This window comes from Manis javanica, chromosome 11 (genome assembly GCF_040802235.1).
Source record: "Manis javanica isolate MJ-LG chromosome 11, MJ_LKY, whole genome shotgun sequence".
Classification (NCBI taxonomy): Eukaryota; Metazoa; Chordata; class Mammalia; order Pholidota; family Manidae; genus Manis; species Manis javanica.
Window position 1 is genome coordinate 105,956,530 of NC_133166.1, and position 18,117 is coordinate 105,974,646.

The 18,117-nt window shown below is 61.6% G+C and overlaps 1 protein-coding gene across 7 annotated transcripts in view; it reads left to right on the top strand.

The window, feature by feature from the left end:
• The window catches only part of KIF21B (kinesin family member 21B), a 45,996-nt gene extending 28,702 nt beyond the window's left edge, over positions 1-17,294 (top strand). The window contains exons 21-36 of one of the 7 annotated variants that reach the window (XR_012122973.1): positions 56-157; positions 1,295-1,460; positions 1,645-1,696; positions 1,878-1,935; positions 2,657-2,862; positions 2,940-3,014; positions 4,614-4,727; positions 6,369-6,407; positions 8,292-8,428; positions 9,293-9,473; positions 10,500-10,664; positions 10,970-11,087; positions 11,782-11,952; positions 12,400-12,599; positions 13,039-13,219; positions 13,615-17,294. Coding sequence is in view for 3 of the 7 variants with exons in the window: in XM_037004698.2 (XP_036860593.2) it covers positions 56-157; positions 1,295-1,460; positions 1,645-1,696; positions 1,878-1,935; positions 2,657-2,862; positions 2,940-3,014; positions 4,614-4,727; positions 6,369-6,407; positions 8,292-8,428; positions 9,293-9,473; positions 10,500-10,664; positions 10,970-11,087; positions 11,782-11,952; positions 12,400-12,599; positions 13,615-13,669 (1,839 nt within the window). In the remaining 4 variants the exon portion in view is untranslated. The remainder of the gene's footprint in view (positions 1-55; positions 158-1,294; positions 1,461-1,644; positions 1,697-1,877; positions 1,936-2,656; positions 2,863-2,939; positions 3,015-4,613; positions 4,728-6,368; positions 6,408-8,291; positions 8,429-9,292; positions 9,474-10,499; positions 10,665-10,969; positions 11,088-11,781; positions 11,953-12,399; positions 12,600-13,038; positions 13,220-13,614) is intronic. The other 6 variants (XR_012122974.1, XR_012122975.1, XM_037004698.2 and 3 more) reach the window with 6 other exon arrangements.
• The last annotated feature ends 823 nt before the right edge of the window (positions 17,295-18,117 follow it).

Genomic DNA, 18,117 nt, shown 5'->3' on the forward strand with positions numbered 1-18,117 from the left:
GAGGGCCGTGTGGGTGGGCAGGGCAGCCCAGCAACAGGGTCTCTGCCTCCTGTAGGAGGAGCTGGACTCCACAGACACGTCGGTGGTCATCAGCTCCTGCTCCCTGGCTGAAGCCCGCCTCCTGCTGGACAACTTTCTCAAGGCGTCCATTGACAAGGCGAGTGGCAGCCCCCCCACCACCCCTGGGAAGGATCCCAGTGGGCACAGATGCCTCTGTGGGCTGTCCTCACCGTGCGGCCAGGGTTGGGCTCCTCCTGGCCTGCGGCATTTACAGGCTCGAGCAGGCCGCCTCTCCCTGGGCCTCCTATTCCAGATAAAGCTGGGGTGATGACGGCTTATGTCATGACTTTAACGAGATGATGTATGCACGGGGCTTGGCACGGCGCCCGGCACAGAGCAGGGCCCCCATTAGGGATGGACCCTACGTGTCTGGCCCAGGTCTGTCTGCAGCAGGGCTGGGCTTGGGTCTGCTGATTGCAGAGGGAGAAGTGTGTCTGTATGTTGGGGTGGGGCAGAGACAGACAGACAGACAGACAGACAGACCGCGTTCCACCCAGAAATGTTTACACAGAACATCGGGTGTCCCCAGGTGTCCCGGGCTCCCCCCTTTCCCTGACAGCTGGCCAGAGGATGCACCTCCTTCCCCTGGGGACAGACACCATGCAGTGTGCACACAGTGTAATGGGAGGGGGTGGGGAGGCTGCCCTCCAGGTCCCCTCGGTGTCCCAGTGAGCTCTCCACTCCGCTCCGTGTCTTGGGAGTGCGTCAGGCTGCTGGCACGCACTGGGCAGCCCACACAGTGCAGCAGGATTGTCTCCAGTCTGAAGACCGAAGTCCGAGAGCAGGGGCCGGGCGGGGCCGGTTCTTGCCGAGGCCTCTCTGCTCGGCCTATGCATGACTGTCACTCTATCCGCGTGGCTCTCCCTGTGTGGGGGTCTGTGTCCTAATGTCCTCTCCAAGGACGCCAGTCATGTCGGTGACTTCATTTCACCTTGATTACCTCTTTAAAGACCATCCCCATATACAGTCACATTCTGAGGGCCTGGGGATTAGAGTATCAACATATGCATTCTGGGGGTCACAGTCTGGCCCAGACCATGCAGTGTGTCCTAAGGTGGCCTCCACTAATACATGGAGAGTGAAGAGGGTGGGAGGGTGTCTCAGGTCCGGGCAGGCACAGGGGATGCCTAGGCCCCCCAAGGTGCCTTGCTGCGGGCGGGCTGTGTGGGGCAGTGCTGGGGTGGCCTCAGCCCCCAGCAGGAAGGCGACCCCAGGACTTGCTCCCCACCCTCAGGGGCTGCAAGTGGCACAGAAGGAGGCCCAGATACGGCTGCTGGAGGGACGGCTGAGGCAGACAGACATAGCGGGCTCCTCTCAGAACCACCTGCTCCTGGATGCCCTTCGTGAGAAGGCCGAGGCGCACCCCGAGCTGCAGGCCCTCATCTACAACGTGCAGCAGGGTACATGGGTGTGGGCAAGGGCGTGCAGCTCTAGGTGTCCCAGGCTCCCGGCTCCTCCCTCGGAGGCCCTTGCTTCCCTGGAGGCAGGGGTCTGCCCCGTGGGTGAGATGTGGCGGGAAGGCCGTCCCGCCTGCCCTCACCCTGCGGGAGCTCTCTCAGCCCTCCTGCCCCATCCCTCCCACAGAGAACGGCTATGCCAGCACGGATGAGGAGGTCTCGGAATTCTCCGAGGGGAGGTGAGTTTCCCAGCTGGATTGGGAAGCTGACTCTCAGCATGAACTTGGGGTGGGGGCTGGGGAGTCGCCATAGGGTCCCAGGGCTAAGCCTGGGCTGGGGGCTCTTTGGGGGCCATGAGTCTGAGGCCCAGATAGCCAGAACGGCGGACATCAGAACCCAGAACTCTCTCTCCTTCCTTAGCTTCTCACAGTCGTTCACCATGAAAGGCTCCACCAGCCATGATGACTTCAAGTTCAAGGTGAGCTGCTGCAGGGCGGGCCTCCCCACAGCCTGGCCCCCACCTTCCTGTGGCTTGGCCCCCACCCCCAGCCCTCACCCAGTATTGCCTCCAGTGGGAGGAGGTCCGAGAGGAACTTAGCCTGGAACTGGCGTGCTGCAGTGTGACCTGTTACAGCCCGTTCCTTCTGACGTGGGTGGAAGGAGGGAGAAGTGGCCGTGACACCATCCCAGCCAGGGCCCTGCTTTCAATAACCTTCCCCTGCCCCAACTCCAGACGCTGCCTCGGGCTGCAAGTCAAAGACCCACTCTAGACTGCTAGCTCTCCAGCACGCAGATCGCTGAGCCAGCAGTGTGGGAGTCAGCGGCGGGCAGCTTCCCTACCAGCCAGGGACCAGTTACCAGCCTGAACCCGAACAGGATTTATTAAGGAGAGAAGGGAAAAGGAACTGCAGAATGGGAACAGCGAAGGGCATAGTTTGTGGGTAAACCGGCTAGCTGGTGCCCGGGAAGCAGCCGGTCTGGGTGTCCTGTGTTTGCACAGGCCGAACAGCGGCGGAACCAGGCAGCTGCCTCGGGTTCTCCGGGAGCTCGAGAGGCGGTCCTGGTGCTGCCTGAGCGGTTCCCCCCACTCGCTGCCCTCCCTGGGCCAGTGGCACCTTCCCGGGCTGGACTCTCCTCGCTGCCTGTCGCTGTGCATCCCGCTTGGGCAGGCCTGCCTACCGCAGCCCTTCCTTTCCCAGGGCGAGCCCAAGCTGTCTGGCCAAATGAAGGCGGTGTCAGCTGAGTGCCTGGGCCCCCCACTGGACATCTCTACCAAGAATATCACCAAGTCCCTGGCTTCCCTCGTTGAGATCAAAGAGGACGGAGTGGGCTTCTCCATCCGGGACCCCTACTACCGGGACGAGGTCTCGCGCACCATCAGCCTGCCCACCAAAGGGAGCACTTTGTGAGGAGAGGGGCCAGGCCATGGGGCAGGGTGGGCAGGGAGTCAGGCCTGGGCCTCACGGGGCCCTTGTGTTCCAGCCCCCGACAGTCCCGAGGCACGGACACGTCCCCTCTGACCCGAAGGAAGTCGTATGACCGAGGGCAGCCTATCAGGTGAGAGCATGTTCCAGAGCCTGACCGGGTCGCTGCCCGTCCGGTCCCTGGACGCACGATTCACTGCATGTTCGTTCACCCACTTCCTGGATCTCCATGTATGCCCTTTAGTCCTGGCCAGTCTGTCATCAGCTTCCCCCGCCTGTTGGGTGGGCTCAGATAAGCACCTTTGAAGTGGGTGGCCAAGGCTGCTGCCAACAATGGTCAACTGATGGGCACCCCACCCTGGGGGCTGTCTTGTGGCTTGAGCTGGTGTTGTACTGATGTGCTCCAGCCCCTTTGCACTTCCACGGGTCCTTGGGAAGCTTCAGCCCTTTTCAAAGTCTTGTCTTGTGAGAGGAGCAGAGGCTTAAACGAAAATGCTCACAGATCGGTCAAGCCTGCAGCTGCTCAGCTCCTTACAGGACCAGGCCCACAGAGCCTCTGCACAGCAGCCGGTGCCTGTGAGGATCCTGTGGCCCCTGCACCTAAGCTTCCGAGAGGTTTGGTGGCTTTCTCCAGGTCACACAGCTAAATAGTGGAAGACCAGGGGCTCAAGATGACCTTGTCCCCTGACCCGGCGGAAGGCGAGGGGCGGATGTGCTCAGCTCCCAGCCCAGCCTCCCGTCCAGGGCCCGGGCAGATGTGCATGCCAGTGGCTCACAGAGGGGCTTTTGGCAGGGAGGCCCTGCCAGGAAGTCTGTACACATGGGGCCTCACGGGCCGTCCCTTCACCCGCTGAGAGAACATGCAAGTCGCGGTCAGAGGGATTTAGGCTGAGCTCCTGATGCTCTCCAGGGTGAGGGGGGTTGCAGCTAAGCCTCGTGACGGCTTTCCAAATAGGTGGATCTCGGGCTCCGGGAATGGCAGTGCGGCGAGGTCTTACACGCTTCCCCCGTGGCACAGCGGGGGGTCTCAGTCCCCACAGTAGTTCTGTCCCATAAAGTCGGGCTCTTGTGAGCCCCCAGCATTTTCATCCACTGGTCAGTACGTGACCTTGTATGTGTTTCTGTTTAAAGACACCTTGATATATATATTCTTGGTTCACTGACATGAACTTGTCGCCAATGGCACGGTAACTCACGCCTGAATGAAGCCTTTCTAGCACACGTTTTCTCCACAAGGCACATCGCAGCCTTCACGTGCTCACAGACACCAGATGGCATGTCAGTGCAATGCTTGGCTTCGTCTTAGATGGTGACGTCACCAGGAAAAAGCACAGAAGTGCAAAAAAGTGTGGCACTAAATAGACCACAGAAAGGCCACTTGTTTATAGAATGAGCCACAGCAAGAGGGCAGGCGGTCTCCTTGCTTGACCTTGGGGGGCGTGTGTGCATTTGCGGACTCAGCTATTTGCAGCTCCCCTCTTGCCTGCAAACGGCCCCAAAGCCCTGTGTGTATGGTTTGAGGGTCACACCTACATCTCAGCGATCTGTGAATTCCCACCTGGGTCCGTGAACATAGGGGTGGGCTCTTTAAGGACAGCCTCTGGGGCTCAGCTGGGAGTTGGGCTCTAGGCCGACCACTGGGGCAGAAGGTGGTGCTGGGAGCTCGGCGTGTGTGAGCCTGCGAGGAGAGCTGTGGTCACTGATAGCTGCTGCTCTCTGTCCCGCTCACTAGGTCCACAGATGTGGGGTTCACGCCCCCCTCATCCCCTCCCACTCGGCCCCGTAATGACCGCAATGTATTCTCTCGTCTCACCAGTAATCAGAGCCAAGGGTCAGCGCTGGACAAGTAAGAGCCAGGGTGGGCCCGGGAGGGTGCTGACGGGGGAAGGGGCCTGTGGGCCTAGCTGCAGGCGGGTCTGGGGCAGCTGGACAGACCCTGACTATGATATTCAGCACCTTGGAGAGATGAGGCCGCGTGGCCCTGGCCTGACAGCCGACTGTGGACCCCTCCCTTCCGCCAGAGCATGCTGGGACTCAGGAGAGGGCAGAAGGAAGCCGCGGGGCCGGGGGCCAGGGGCCAGGGTCAGTCAGGCGGGAATGGCTGTGCACTTCGGGTGCCCCAGAGGGCCACCCCAGAACGCCCTCAAGGCCTCTGCTGCTGAATCCTTGGTTCTTTGCTTCTCCTTTGAGCCTCTTCTTTCTGCTTCAGCCACTCCCTGTCCCCAGCGGCCCTTCTGCATTCTCAGCACAAAGGGACCCCCCTGACTACCCTCACGTGGCCAGGCCAGCTCAGCCTGTCCCTACAGCTCCCGTGGAGCTGCCAGGCCTGCAGTGGCATGGTGGACACTCACAGCAACCCACATGCAGAAGGCGCCCTCAGGCCGCACCTGCCTTCACACTGTCACCTCCCTGCCATGAGATGGTCTTCCCTATTTTACAGAAGAGAGCACGAGGTTCAGAGAGGACCTGAGGATGGTCACCTAGAAAGTGGCAGAGCTGAGCCCAGAACCAGAGGTTCTGACAGACGCCAGCATGTGTTCCTAACAGCAGGACTCTGCTTTGGGAGAGGGGGACCCCGACCTCCATGTGTTCCTCCCAGAGCTCCCTACCCTGCTGGGCCCCACCCCAGCCCCCCAGCTCTCTGCAGCCCCCAAGAGGGCCCCTCTCTTGACTCCCAAAAATCTTCTCTGCCCTGGGGACAGGGTGTCCTTCAGGGGCGCCCAGGCCAGAAAGCGATAGTCCTTGTGCCTGGTGCCTGACGCCTGCTCATCACGTAGAAATATCCCTTCCTCAGGCGCTTTCCTAAGCCCCCCTTGGCTCAGCGTCTGTTGCAGGAGGAATGTATCAAGCCTGACCTGCGCCCGCCCGGGAGCGCCCAGGCCTTCACCTTTGACAGCTCCCTTTTTCGGAAGTACTGGGGTGGGGCTCCGGCCTCCTAGCTTGGTGGGCTCCCGGACCAAGTCCCGTCCAGTGTCCAGGTCTCAGAGCCCACGTGTGGTACAGACCCAGCTCCTGGGCACATCCCAGTAGGCTCGCCGGGGACAGGGGGCTTTGTAAACAAGGCAGTTCCTGAAGAATTGCTTGAAGAAGCCGGCTCCCAGGCAGGAGTCGGACAGGCATGGCTTCCCCTGGCTTTGGGCAGATTTGAGCCCTGCTGGGCTGGGGCGGGTGCCCCCAGCTTGTGCAGGGGGGCGGCCAGAGAGCTTGGAACCAGCTAACGGCCCACAAAGTCTCCCCAGAATGTGAGCCTGGCTCACCCACCTCCCCCTGTGGACCCGCCTCCCTCCTCCCCACCAGCCGCGGGCGTCCCTGGCTCCCTGGCCTGCCGGCACCCACCTCCCCTCCTCCCCCTGAGCACCCCCCTTCCGCCTCCTCTCTCCACCCCTGGAGAGAATAACCCGCCTCTGCCCCCCACGCTGCTGCCCTGCCGTCCCCTGTGTGTCTTTTCCTCTCTCCCCCTAATCCAGCTAATTCTCTGCCCTCCCAGGTCTGACGACAGCGACTCCTCTTTGTCGGAGGTCCTGAGGTACACGCAGAAGTCCGCTGCGCGCTTCCCTGGTGCTCGCTGTCCTCGCCCTCCCCTCCGCCTCCCCCGCGTGCCCCTGCCCCGCATGTGTCCCTGCCCCGCTCTCCCAGACCTCTTCCTGCCCCACAGGTTCCTCCCTCCAGGGTGGCTGCGTGGCCTGTGCACCAGGCTGGCTAGAGCCGGGGGCTTGGGGAGGGGTGTGCAGTCGCTTGTGGCAGGCCCTGTTCCCTTCCCCTTCGTCACTGGGGAGGGAGGGGCGGCGCATGGGCACTCGGGGCTCGGGCTGGGGCTGAGCTCTGCCGAGGGGACAGGGGCATGGGAAACCCGAAAGGCCCGGGGCCTGCGGGAGCAGCGGGGTGCGGGTCCTCGGGGGGGGGTGTCGGTGCCTGTGTCCGCATCCCTGTGACCTGCTCAGTTTGTGCCAGTGGGGTATGCGCTTCCAACCTCGGCTCTGAGAGGCGTAGCAAGAAAGGACTTGCCCACTGCCCACCTCTGCTGGCACACAGACCAGGAGGGCCAGGGAGCCTCCTCTCCCAGCTTGTGGGTGACCAGAGGCCAGGTCCCCCAGCCACCTCACTGGGGGAGCAGGTTCCAGCACCTGGTCAGCCTGAGCCCCTCATGGGCAGCGGGCCAGGCCAAGGCTCCCCCCTGCTCCCCCACTGTGCCTGCTGCCACCGCGCCTCCCGCCCAGGGTGTTGATGGCTCTGTAAGCCCTCCTCTGGGCAGCAGGCTTTGCCACTGCGATGTGCTCACCAGCCACCAGCCTGTCTCGCCGAGGGGGGTTGTCATTTTGATGCACTTCCCACAGCAGTCTTAGGCTGCTTCCCCGCCACACAGTGGGGCCCAGCCAGCCTCAGAGGCAGGGAGCCAGGGCTGCGGGGGGCCATTCGCGGCTGGGTGACACCTGGCTGACAGCTGGACTTGTCTGATCGCCAGCCGCACAGTGGGGGATGACTCAGTCCGTGGAGCTGTGAGAAACACTGTGGGTGCAGGGGACACTTGCCATGTCAGTGTGCCCCGGCCCCAGCGCTGCCGTCAGATGCAGCTGCCTCTCTGGAGAAGAGCTAGGACCTGTTATCAGACCTGCCCATGACTCAGCCAGGGCCTCGTTACAAAGACCCTCACTGAGAAAAAGCCCTTCCTCTCAGGACCCCCGGGAGGCTGTTGCAGAAGCTGCTCTGCCCAGGATAAGCCTCCTCCTCTCCCCCAGCGTGTTCCCCAGAGCCAGAAGGTGCCACCCCAGGTCCACGTGCTGCAATCCCCCGAAGGTTCCAGAATTCTAACCCAGAGCTGAGTGGGGGTTTCCTCAAGGGTTTAGGCCTCTGCAAGTGACAGTGGCAGGGCTGACTGTGCTAGTCAAGGGGCCCCAAGGATGCACAGGTGACAGTGGCAGGGCTGACTGTGCTAGTCAAGGGGCCCCAGGGATGCACACGTGCACGCATGCTGGGACCCAGGTGCTTGGGGTGTTGGCCTGAGCATCCCCCCTGCACCCCAACCTCACCCTGGGTTAACTGAAGCAGCTGCAGGAGTGGTGGGAGCTCTGGAGCCATCCTGGCCCTGGGGCCTCTACCCTGCCCAGCTGGGGCCTGGGTGCATTTACCATCTCTGGATCTGGGTCAGGCAGGCATCAGATGGGAACGCCTGAGGGCAGGGCCTTCCCCTCCCAGCTGCGCCGGAGGTGGAGGGCTAGGCCCCTCAGAAGTGCAGCGGGCAGGTCCCCGTGAGGCAGGCCCGCCCCCACCGCGCAGCCCCAGACCTTGGTGGCACTGGGCTGGCCTCTCCAGAGTCTCTGTCCCAGGGCCCTGCACCCTCTCCCTACATGCCCCTCAGCTGGCCCCAGTCGCCCTGGCTGATGGGCACACCCTCTCCTCTCTCTCCTGGAAGGGGCATCATCACCCCTGTTGGAGGGGCCAAGGGTGCGCGCACAGCCCCGCTGCAGTGTGTCTCCATGGCCGAGGGCCACACCAAGCCTGTCCTCTGTCTGGACACCACGGACGAGCTGCTCTTCACAGGGTCCAAAGGTGGGTGCTCCCTGCACTGGCCAGGTAGGGTTAGGGTCTCCCCTTGGCCCCAGCCTGCTCACTGCCATGTCTCCTACCTCTGGCCTTGGCTCAGGGCTCCCCATCCCAGGCGTCCCCGGCCACGCCTCCCCGCGGAGCCGCCCCTGGGGGCTTTGTGCAGCTCTTCCCTCCAGACTTCTCAGACTCCTGGAAGCCTCTCAGGTGCCCCAGCCCGTCTGCCTATCCCAGCACTTACATCCAGGCAGTTCTGTGATCTCGGCAGCAGGGAGCCACAGAGTCTCCATGACAAAACCAGAGAAATGGTACCAGCAGAAAGAACAGCTCTGAGGAGACATGCCAACAGATGAGTGCATGTCCACATGTACATGGAGATGTCGACACATAGGTCTACACACACACACACACACGTAGATAGGCAGGTCGATAGTTGAGAGAGAGCGCACTCTGCATGGTGGGAGGGGGCGGATTTGTCAATCTAGGTGCAATCAATTCATTCCAAGCTACTCCCATGAGATTTGCTTGCCATTTGTTCATTAATTTTGTCATCTATTAGCAGTTGTAGGGCTGGGCACCAAAGGTTTAAGATTTTATTTCAGCTCAGGACACTGACAGTGTGTACAGAGCTCCAGTGGTGGCAGAAAGTCTGCTTGGGAAGCCTTGCTGGAGTTCTGACCGATGTCCCTCGTGAGCTTTCACATGCACGCGTCCTATGAGGACACGTGAGCATGTCTTTCTCTTCGTCAGACCAGACGCTTCTTCCTCCAGATCTCTCTGGACTCCCTCCCCCAACCTCCCAGCCCCTAGGAGGGGGAGGTGACTGACATCTCTCCCCCACACGGGGCCCTCCCCTTCTGCCTCTCACAGACCGTAGCTGTAAGATGTGGAACTTGGTTACGGGGCAAGAGATTGCGGCGCTAAAGGGCCACCCCAACAACGTGGTCTCCATCAAGTACTGCAGCCACTCGGGGCTTGTGTTCTCCGTGTCCACCTCCTATATCAAAGTGTGGGACATCCGGGACTCAGCCAAGTGCATTCGGACCCTCACGTAAGTACCCGATGTCAAGCTCGCAGTGGCACAGCCCAGCTCAGGTACGTGAGCACAGAGACCCGAAGGCCCGTGGCTTCAGCATGCACGGGCCTTTGGCCTGCGTGGCCCCACCCTTGCCCCAGCCTCCTAAGCCCCTTCTGGGGTGAGCTGGACATCACCCTATGAGTCGGAAAGCGGAGCTGGGGAGCAGGTGAGACCTGCAGGCTGTGGCCCCCAGCACCATCACCTGTCTGCAGTGAGTCCCCTTATGGGGCCTGGCCCTGACAGCCTCTGGCAGACAGACACACAGGGCACAAACACAAGGGCTTCTTCAAAATGAGACTGTTTCCTAGCAAAAGTCACGCGTCGTTCCTGTGCACACATCGTCAGCTATCATCCATTCCTTAATCCAATCCTCAAGAAAGAGTAAACGCTGGATTCTGAGGCCAGTGAAAGTGCACTAAATGTCACTACCACCGTGGATGCGGGTCATTACAGATTTATCTATAGTAGGGTGACCCTGGTGTCAGCTGTGGACTGGGGGTTCTCAGCTGTGATGAGGGCACCGTCTGGTGGGGTTGGGGTGCAGCAGGGGAACATGTAATAATGCCCTGGGGCTGGGGTGTGGGGAAACCTCCAAACCCTCCTCTCAAGTCTGTTGTGCATCTAAAATTGTGCTAAAAAATAATCTTTTTATAAAAAAACAGCAACAAAAAATGTGCAGAGTAAAGAGAATGGGTTTGTCACCTCTCTTCACAGAGGAGGAAACTGGGACTCAGAGAGGGTAGGTGATGGTCCGCCAGGGCCGGGTGCAGGGCAGATGCAGGGACGTGCCTTCTGCAGGTGGCAGAGTGGGGCTGTCACCCCCGGTCCCGCCCTCATCAGACCAGAAACTTCCAGGAGAAGCCATTGCTTTTCCATCAGTCAGGGAAGGCTTCCTGGGAGAAGTGGGTGATCAGGCCCCGACCGAGAGGGATTTGATGGCCTCTGTCCCTGTGGCTCGGTCACTCTGGTCTCCATCCTTGCCTGTCTTCCTCACGGCAGGTCCTCAGGCCAGGCCATCTTGGGTGACGCCTGCGCGGCCTCATCCACCCGGGCCGTCACCAGCACTCAGGGGGAGCACCACATCAACCAGATCGCCCTCAGCCCTTCGGGCACCATGCTATACGCCGCCTCGGGCAATACCGTGCGCATCTGGGAACTCAGCAGGTCAGGGGGAGGCCTGGGGAGGGGCAGAGGGCCTGCAGTGGCCCAGTGGGTGTCGGTGTGGGCTGCTCCCCCCGGCGGACGGGACCTCAGCTGCCCCTCTGTACCCCCATGGGGCTGGGCTTGTGCCCCCCTCTGAGATACAGGACCCACTTCCTCCTGGTACAGGGCAGCTCATGTCTAGGTTCTTGATCTGGCTTTAAGGAAGAGTGTGCCCCAACCAGGCCTGTTCATCCTGGGGCAAACCCTCAGCCCAGCCCAGGGTTCCCGCTGACCCCCAGCCCCCACCGGGCCTCTCCCCACCACAGGTTCCAGCCCGTGGGCAAGCTGACCGGCCACATTGGCCCCGTGATGTGCCTGACCGTCACCCAGACCGCCAGCCAGCACGACCTGGTGGTGACGGGCTCCAAGGACCATTATGTCAAGGTACCTGAGGGGGCCTCCGCTCTGGGGCCTGGGCGGGGGGGCGCCCCCGGAGGGCTCTCGCTCGCTGTCCCTCCTCCGCCCTCTGTGGCCTTGGGCGCACTCGTGGGAAGTAGGGAGGCTGCTGGGAAACCACCCTGGGGAAGCAAGGTGTGCAGGCCGTCACGGCAGCGGTGTTTTATAAACAGTGAAAAAGTAGAAACAACCTTAATGTCTCAGGGTAGAATACAGTGAGGTGAACTAGGGAAAGCCCACCGGGCGAAATGCAATGTGACGGGCACGGTGACGAATATAAAACAAGACACGGGGGCGCAAAGCCACACGGCCTTGTTCGCTTCCTGGTTACGTCACTGGAAACCGCAGGGATGGGGTCGGAAACTGGAAGGCTGTCTATGAATAGGGAAAAGGACGGTGGTGGGATCATGAGGACTTTTAATTTAAAGCACAAGTAGTGTTATATTTATTTATTAGAAAATAAAAGAATTTTAGGGGGAGGTTCACACCCCAAACCCAGCTTTCTCCGTTAGCAGCTGTCTGCTGAGCTGTGGGGTGTCCCCAGGCCCTCCCTTGGGGACACTGTCCCCCCCAGGGCAGCCCTGCTGGCTCCTAGGCACCCTGCTGCTTGTCCCGAGTGGGTGGGCGGCCCTGCCCTCGCCCTCCTCTCTCGGGCTCTCGCGACCCACCCATCACCCCCCAGATGTTCGAGTTGGGTGAGTGTGTGACAGGCACCATCAGCCCCACCCACAACTTTGAGCCCCCGCACTACGACGGCATCGAGTGTCTCGCCATCCAGGGGGGCACCCTGTTCAGCGGCTCCCGGGATAACGGCATCAAGAAGTGGGACCTGGAGCGGCAGGAGCTCATCCAGGTGGGGGAGGGGTGGGGAGGGGGCTCCCATCCCGGGCCGCGCCCAGGAACCCGGGCGCCCTGTCTGTCCTCCCCCTGCCGCCTGCGGCCTCTCCTGACACCCCCGGGCCCACGGCCCATGCCGCTGCTCCTGGCCCAGGGCTGGGCTGGGGCGCTCCGCCAACAGGATCCCTCTCTGGGACCTTTCACATTTGCCTTCACCCGTCTGAGGGCTGAAGGGCTCTCTCAGCGAAGGTTCTTAGGTTTGAACCTGAGTGGGGGGACCACAGGACCCTCGTCTGGGTCCCTGCAGTTCCCAGCATGGGTGGCCAGGCCTGGCTCCTGGGACCTGGGGCTTCTAGTGGCAGAAGGGAGCCCGGGGCCGCCCTATGCCTGCAGGGTCCTCTCCTTGCTTCTCCTTCCTTGGCACCCCACCCCCCCAGCCCTCACCCGCCGGCTCCCCCTGCAGCAAATCCCCAACGCGCACAAAGACTGGGTGTGCGCCCTGGCCTTCGTCCCCGGCCGCCCCATGCTGCTGAGCGCCTGCCGCGCGGGCGTCATCAAGGTCTGGAACGTGGACAACTTCTCGCCCCTTGGTGAGATCAAGGGCCATGACAGCCCCATCAATGCCGTGTGCACCAACGCCAAGCACATCTTCACCGCCTCCAGGTGGGTGCTGGGCACTGCGGCCTGCCTGTGCTCCCCACCCCCTCCCTGTGTGGGCAGGGCAGGCTCATGGGCCTCAGAGCCCCTCAGCTCTCCTGGCAGGCTCAGCTCCCAGGGCAGGCCCACAGCCCGCCTGTGCCAGCCTTCACGCAGTGCCCACCAGGGGCAGGGGAGCAGGAAGGCGCCGGGCCCCAGGCCAGGACTCACCCCCTTGTCTGCAGGCCTCTCCTGCCCCTCCCAGCAGTCCCCAGCACAGCTGTCATCACCCTGTGCAGGTGTCTCAGCCCAGCTCTGGCCCCCGTCCGGGGGGTGCCAGGCCCTCTGGCCCACGGGGAGCCACACAGAGGGGCCTCTCCCCCCTGTTCCGACCATGTCCCTTCTCTTCTTCCCCCCCCTTCCTCTCCTGCTGTCCCTCCGCCTCCCCGCCTCTCTCCCCACACAGTGACTGCCGGGTAAAGTTGTGGAATTACATCCCTGGACTCACCCCCTGCCTTCCTCGACGAGTCCTGGCCATAAAGGGCCGGGCCACCACCCTGCCCTGACTCCCCGCCCAGCCCCTCTCACCCCCCACCTCTTTCCTCTTCCTTCTCTTTCTCCACTTCGGTCTGAGCGGCTTCGTCACGGTATGAGCTTGTTTTACTCCTCCACCTCCTCTGCCCTCAGACGTGCCCAGCCAGGGCTCGCCCCCGCCTGCCCCTCTGCTCCCACCCTCCCTCCGAGCACGAACAGTGGGCAGACGCCCAGGAGACCAGGGCCAGGTAGCAGAGAGTGAGACAGGAGCGTCCAAGCCTAGACAACACCGAAGGGGGCCCGGGATAAGAATCCTTTGCAACCACAGACCCTCTCCCTCAGCCCAGCACCCCTCGCCCGCCCTGCAGTCTACCCTCAGCCTGAGCGGTGCTTGCCCCTTGGCCCGGCCACATTTGGGGAGCGTGGGGAGCCTGGCCATCCTTTGCTTTTGGGGGTAGCCAGCTGGGCCCATTCCTGAGCCGACCATCCCTTCTGTCCACCTCCCCAGTGACCTGACAGTGAAGCTCTGGAGTGCACGGCGGGTAGCTGGCAGCCCCCTGTAGGAGCACGCGGCAGAGGACAGCAGAGACACGGCCCTGGGCCCACCGCCCTGGGGACAGAGGGTGTGGGCAGTGGGCGGGGCCCCTCCTCCCCCTTGACCTGATGGATGCTGTTCCCTGTCCCTCCCTGCCTCCAGGGGAGACAGGTGGGGAGGGAAACAAGCTGTGAAGCCAAAGGGCATTTTCCCCCCTCACTTCTCCCCCTGCAGCCCCTTGGCCTCCCTCCCCCACTGGCCACACTGCCTCTGGCCTGCGGTGGGGCCCTGTAGGGGGGACAGCCCTGCCATGCGCCGCCCCCCTGTACTGTGAGGGGGCCTCCCCAGGTAGCCCCAGCCCAGCCTCTGGAGCCACTGCACCTGCCTCTGAGCCCAAAAAGCTAGTCCTCAGGTAACCATGGAAACCAGGTGTAGGCAGCCGGACCCTGCAGCTGACCCTTAGCCCTTGGCCACCAATGGCTATTCCTCGGTGACCCCAGTAATTCCTTAGGGTCCCTTTCTGATGGGGCCAGGGTGGAGCTGCTAGGAAGATTCAGAAATACGTCAGCTATTTAATTTATTGTTTTATTTTTATTTTTTGCTATCGCCTCCTGGAAACTGACTTGAAGTTTCTTCCCACACGTTCTTACCCTCAGCTCCTGGGGGCCGGGAATCCCAAAGGGAACCTCCCCTGTTTGCTTTACAGAAGAGGGAAGCGCCCCCCGTGACTGCAGCTCAGCGCGGCCTGCCCCCCACACTGCCCCTGGCCGTGCAAGCACACCCCTGACCTCCAGCCACCTGAGGCTGTCCCCGGAGGGTGGGGGAGCACCCCCCCACCCCTCCATGCCCAGAGTCCTGAGCGGGCCATGGAGGAAGTGGCCCAGAGGGCTTGGACGGTGAGGCTGCCTGGCCCTCCCCAGTCCATGCGCATCTCCCCCCGACCGGGCAGGAGCCCCTCCAGCTTCTTGCTCCCTAGTTATTCAGGAGACACACTTCAAGCCTTAAAACCGGCATGCGGCAAGGAGCCCTACCTTTTAGGTGACTAGCAGTGAAGGTGGAACTTCTCTTCTCCTTGGGGCTGTGGCCTCCCAGCTCCAGATGTGGTTAAATCCACATTCCGGGGTCCCCTGTTGGGGCACCTCTGAAGTTACAGGACTGGGCCCTGGGAAAGGGTCCTGCCCCATCCCCCACCCCCAACCTGTCCACACAGTTTTTCTGATGCTTAACTGGTCCTGTGCTTTTTAGCCTCAGTCTGGGGGCCTGGAGCCCCGACTCTGTTCAAAGGACAGTGACTTCTGGACCTTCTGGAGGTGTCTTGGCATTGCTGTCCTTTCCCCATGTGGCCAGGGCTGTGCGGGCCCCTGTGGAGTGTGCCAGCACCCAGGGCAGAGGGGGCGGCTCGGCTGTGAGAGGGAAAACACCTGCTGAGACCCAGGTGTGGCCACCACCACCCACCCCGCCCTGCCCAGAGCTGTCCCCCAGGCTTGGAAGGCCGCCCTGCTGTGCTTGGCCGCTGTGGACTCTGCAGTGAGGTCACCGCCCACGGGATTATGCACAGGAGGGACCCCAGGGGAAGCCCCCCTCCTCTGGCCATCCCTGGGTGCTGGGCAAGCCCCTCAACCCCTCCAAAGCGAGTACAAGTCTCTGGCCCTCCCCGTCTCTCTCCCTGCCTGGACAGACAGCCTCAACCCTGCAACTTCATAAGAAAGAATCTTGCATGACTGTTTATGAACTGTAGAAACAGAAGACTGCACTCCCGCTGTGGGCCCGGGGTCTCCAGCCCGGGACAGCCGCCCTGTAGCCGGGAGGCCTGCTTTTGCACGAGACATGACCTGGCGGCCTGCATGCAAGAGGTGCTCGGCATCAGTGCCCATTTCCTGCTGTGTCTGGCGGGCCAGCTACCTCGGGGCAGGCCGGCTCTGCTGCCCTGGTGAGTGCACTGACTCTGAACTTGAAGTCCCTCAGCAGCCCTGAGCCGCCCAAGAGCTGTGCTCCAGGAGGGCCAGGGTCTCTGGAGCTCCTTCAGTGATGCTGCAGGTACACGGTTAGGGGGCAGGCCCCCAGGATCTTAAATGTTGGAAGCACAAAATGGTTGTGATTGAGCACAATTGCAGGGCTCGTGGTGGGCAGCCAGGCAAGCCTGGGCCCAGGAGGCTCTTCCAGCTTGGCTCTGTCCAAAGTTAGGGTGAGGATGCCCAAGTCCGGGGTGCCTGCCCTCGCTCAGACCAGGGCGCCGCCCAGGTCCTAATTCTGGGATGTGCCTATTACTTCTTAATCTTTGCCCGTCTGAAGACTTGAGTCTGTGCCGCTGCAGGCCAGGCCACATCAGAGTGCCGTGGGCCAGGAGTCATGCCCTCTCTCCACCCCATGCCCTAAATCTCCGAATGCCTGAGCCCAGCCTCAGTCCCAGTCTTCTTGAGCCTAAAGATCCTGAACCCACAATCCCTGTACTCTGGGCTGAGCCCCACAAGCGCTTCTGAAGCCGATCGGGGAGCTCCCTGGCTGGAAGGGGTTTTCCACCACGCCACCTGCGTGGCTCTAGCAGTCCTGTGCAGAAGCCCGGTTGTTGGCATCCCCAGGCCAGTATTTGCTTTCATTTGAGCGACTGACTCGTCCAAGGCGGCATCTGGAGATGCCTTTGGAAACTGCCAAGGAAGGAGGAATGGCTAAGAGGCAGAAGATGGCACACCCCAGCATTTGAAGGGGTCAGCGTACCACCATCTACCCCTTGGAAAGGGACATCTGTGGATCTGGGAGTGGGCTCCCTGCCCACCAGCCCTCACCGCAGCTTTAAACTAGAGAACCTCCCCCTGGAATGGCCAGCGGGCAGCTCAAAGCACAGAAGTGCCCTCAGGAGGCTGCCGTCCGGGCCTTCCTCAGGCTGCCCGGTGTGGGGCAGACGCAGACGGGTGGCTGCTGAGTCAGAGGTGGCCTGCTCCCTTCCACCGCACACTGTGCCGACTCCTGGGGGCTTCCTGGCGCGGCCTGGCTGGGCCGGTACTGCGCGCTCGGTCGGCCCCTGCCCGTGCCCTGTGCTGGCTGTGCTGTGAGACCAGTGAGCTCCTTCCCTGTCCCTGGCCCACGCCTGTGGCGTGCGTCCTTTGCCCTCCCAAACGGGAAGCTGCTGGCTGCTCTCTCGGCCTCCCGGTCCGGTCTCAGGAGCCGGTGCTTGCCAGTGACCCCACAGGCCGTCCTGGGCCTGGCCCTCCTCTTCTGACCCCGGACCCCTCACTGCCCTCTGTGTGCGAGGGCAGAATGTACAGGGAAAGTTCTGCTTCTATGACATCTTGTTCTACCCCCACCCACTGCCCACCTCAGAGGACCCCCAGACCCCCGGTCCCGGTCCCGTCCACTGAACCCATGTCCGAAGGGCCTTGCAGGGAAGTGAGAATGGCTCCCTGAAGAGCCGAGGGCCAGAGGAGACCCTTGCCCTGAACTGGGGCCCTGCCCTGCCCGCCGCCAGCCCAGGCTGCAGGGCCCCTTTGGCTCAAGCCCTCCTCGCTTTGGGGCTCACTCAAGGTGTACATATCTTTTGTACCTCTGCCGATGACTGTACATAGTGTTTGAAAGTTATTTAAGCCTCATGTTGTACATTTCTGTTCCTAGACTGTGTGTGTTCTAAGAAGTTGTCATAAATAAAACCTGAATGACTATCGTTGTGTGGTGGGAGGGCCCTTGGGGGCTGTCGGCATCTGGCTGGTTTCCCTTCTCTGGGGTGGGAGGCCTGTGGCAGGGCCCAGGCTCACGGGCATCTCCCAAGCTGTGAGCTTGGGGCTCTCTGCATTTAAGGGCGCCTCCCGACGCCATATGCTGCCCCCTGGGACAGGTGTAATAGGCGAAGAGAGGGCACTGGCCTTAGCGGGCACCTACCACATCCCAGGCAGTTCCAGGCATGTTTCACCGGCTCCGCACGACTCCGTGTGACAGGCTAGTGTTCTCATTTGTTCTGAAATGAGGAAAATCTCTGAGAGGAAGTGACCTGTCCAGGATCAGGCCGGTAAGGCCCGCCCGCCGCAGCATCCAGTACCTCCCCAGGGCCTGCGGACAGGTGTGTGCCGACATGTCCTCCCCTTGCCATTTACAAAGGTGGAATATGAAGGGTTCACATAAGAAAACAGCTCCACGGTGGGCTTGATTTGTGGGCCAAGATCAGTTCTTTTCAGTTTTTAAAAACCCATATTCCCTTTTTGCCACTGCCTTAGAAATGCTCTGTGTTCTGCCTGTGTGTCCTGTTATCCTTAACGTGAAAACATCTTAAGTCTGAGGCAGCAAACAAGCCCCTAACGTGTTCTCTGCCCTGGAAGACACAGTGTTGTTTCTCTAAAATTGAGCTGCTCTCCTGCTTGTAACTTGGTATATTTTGTCTGTTGACCCTGGTTTTCAGGAATCAAGGACGCACGTAATTTTAGATTGTGCCTCAGAATTCAGTTTCTGAAGCCGCATGGCGCACTGGCCCTCCATTAGCTTTGTCAGGTT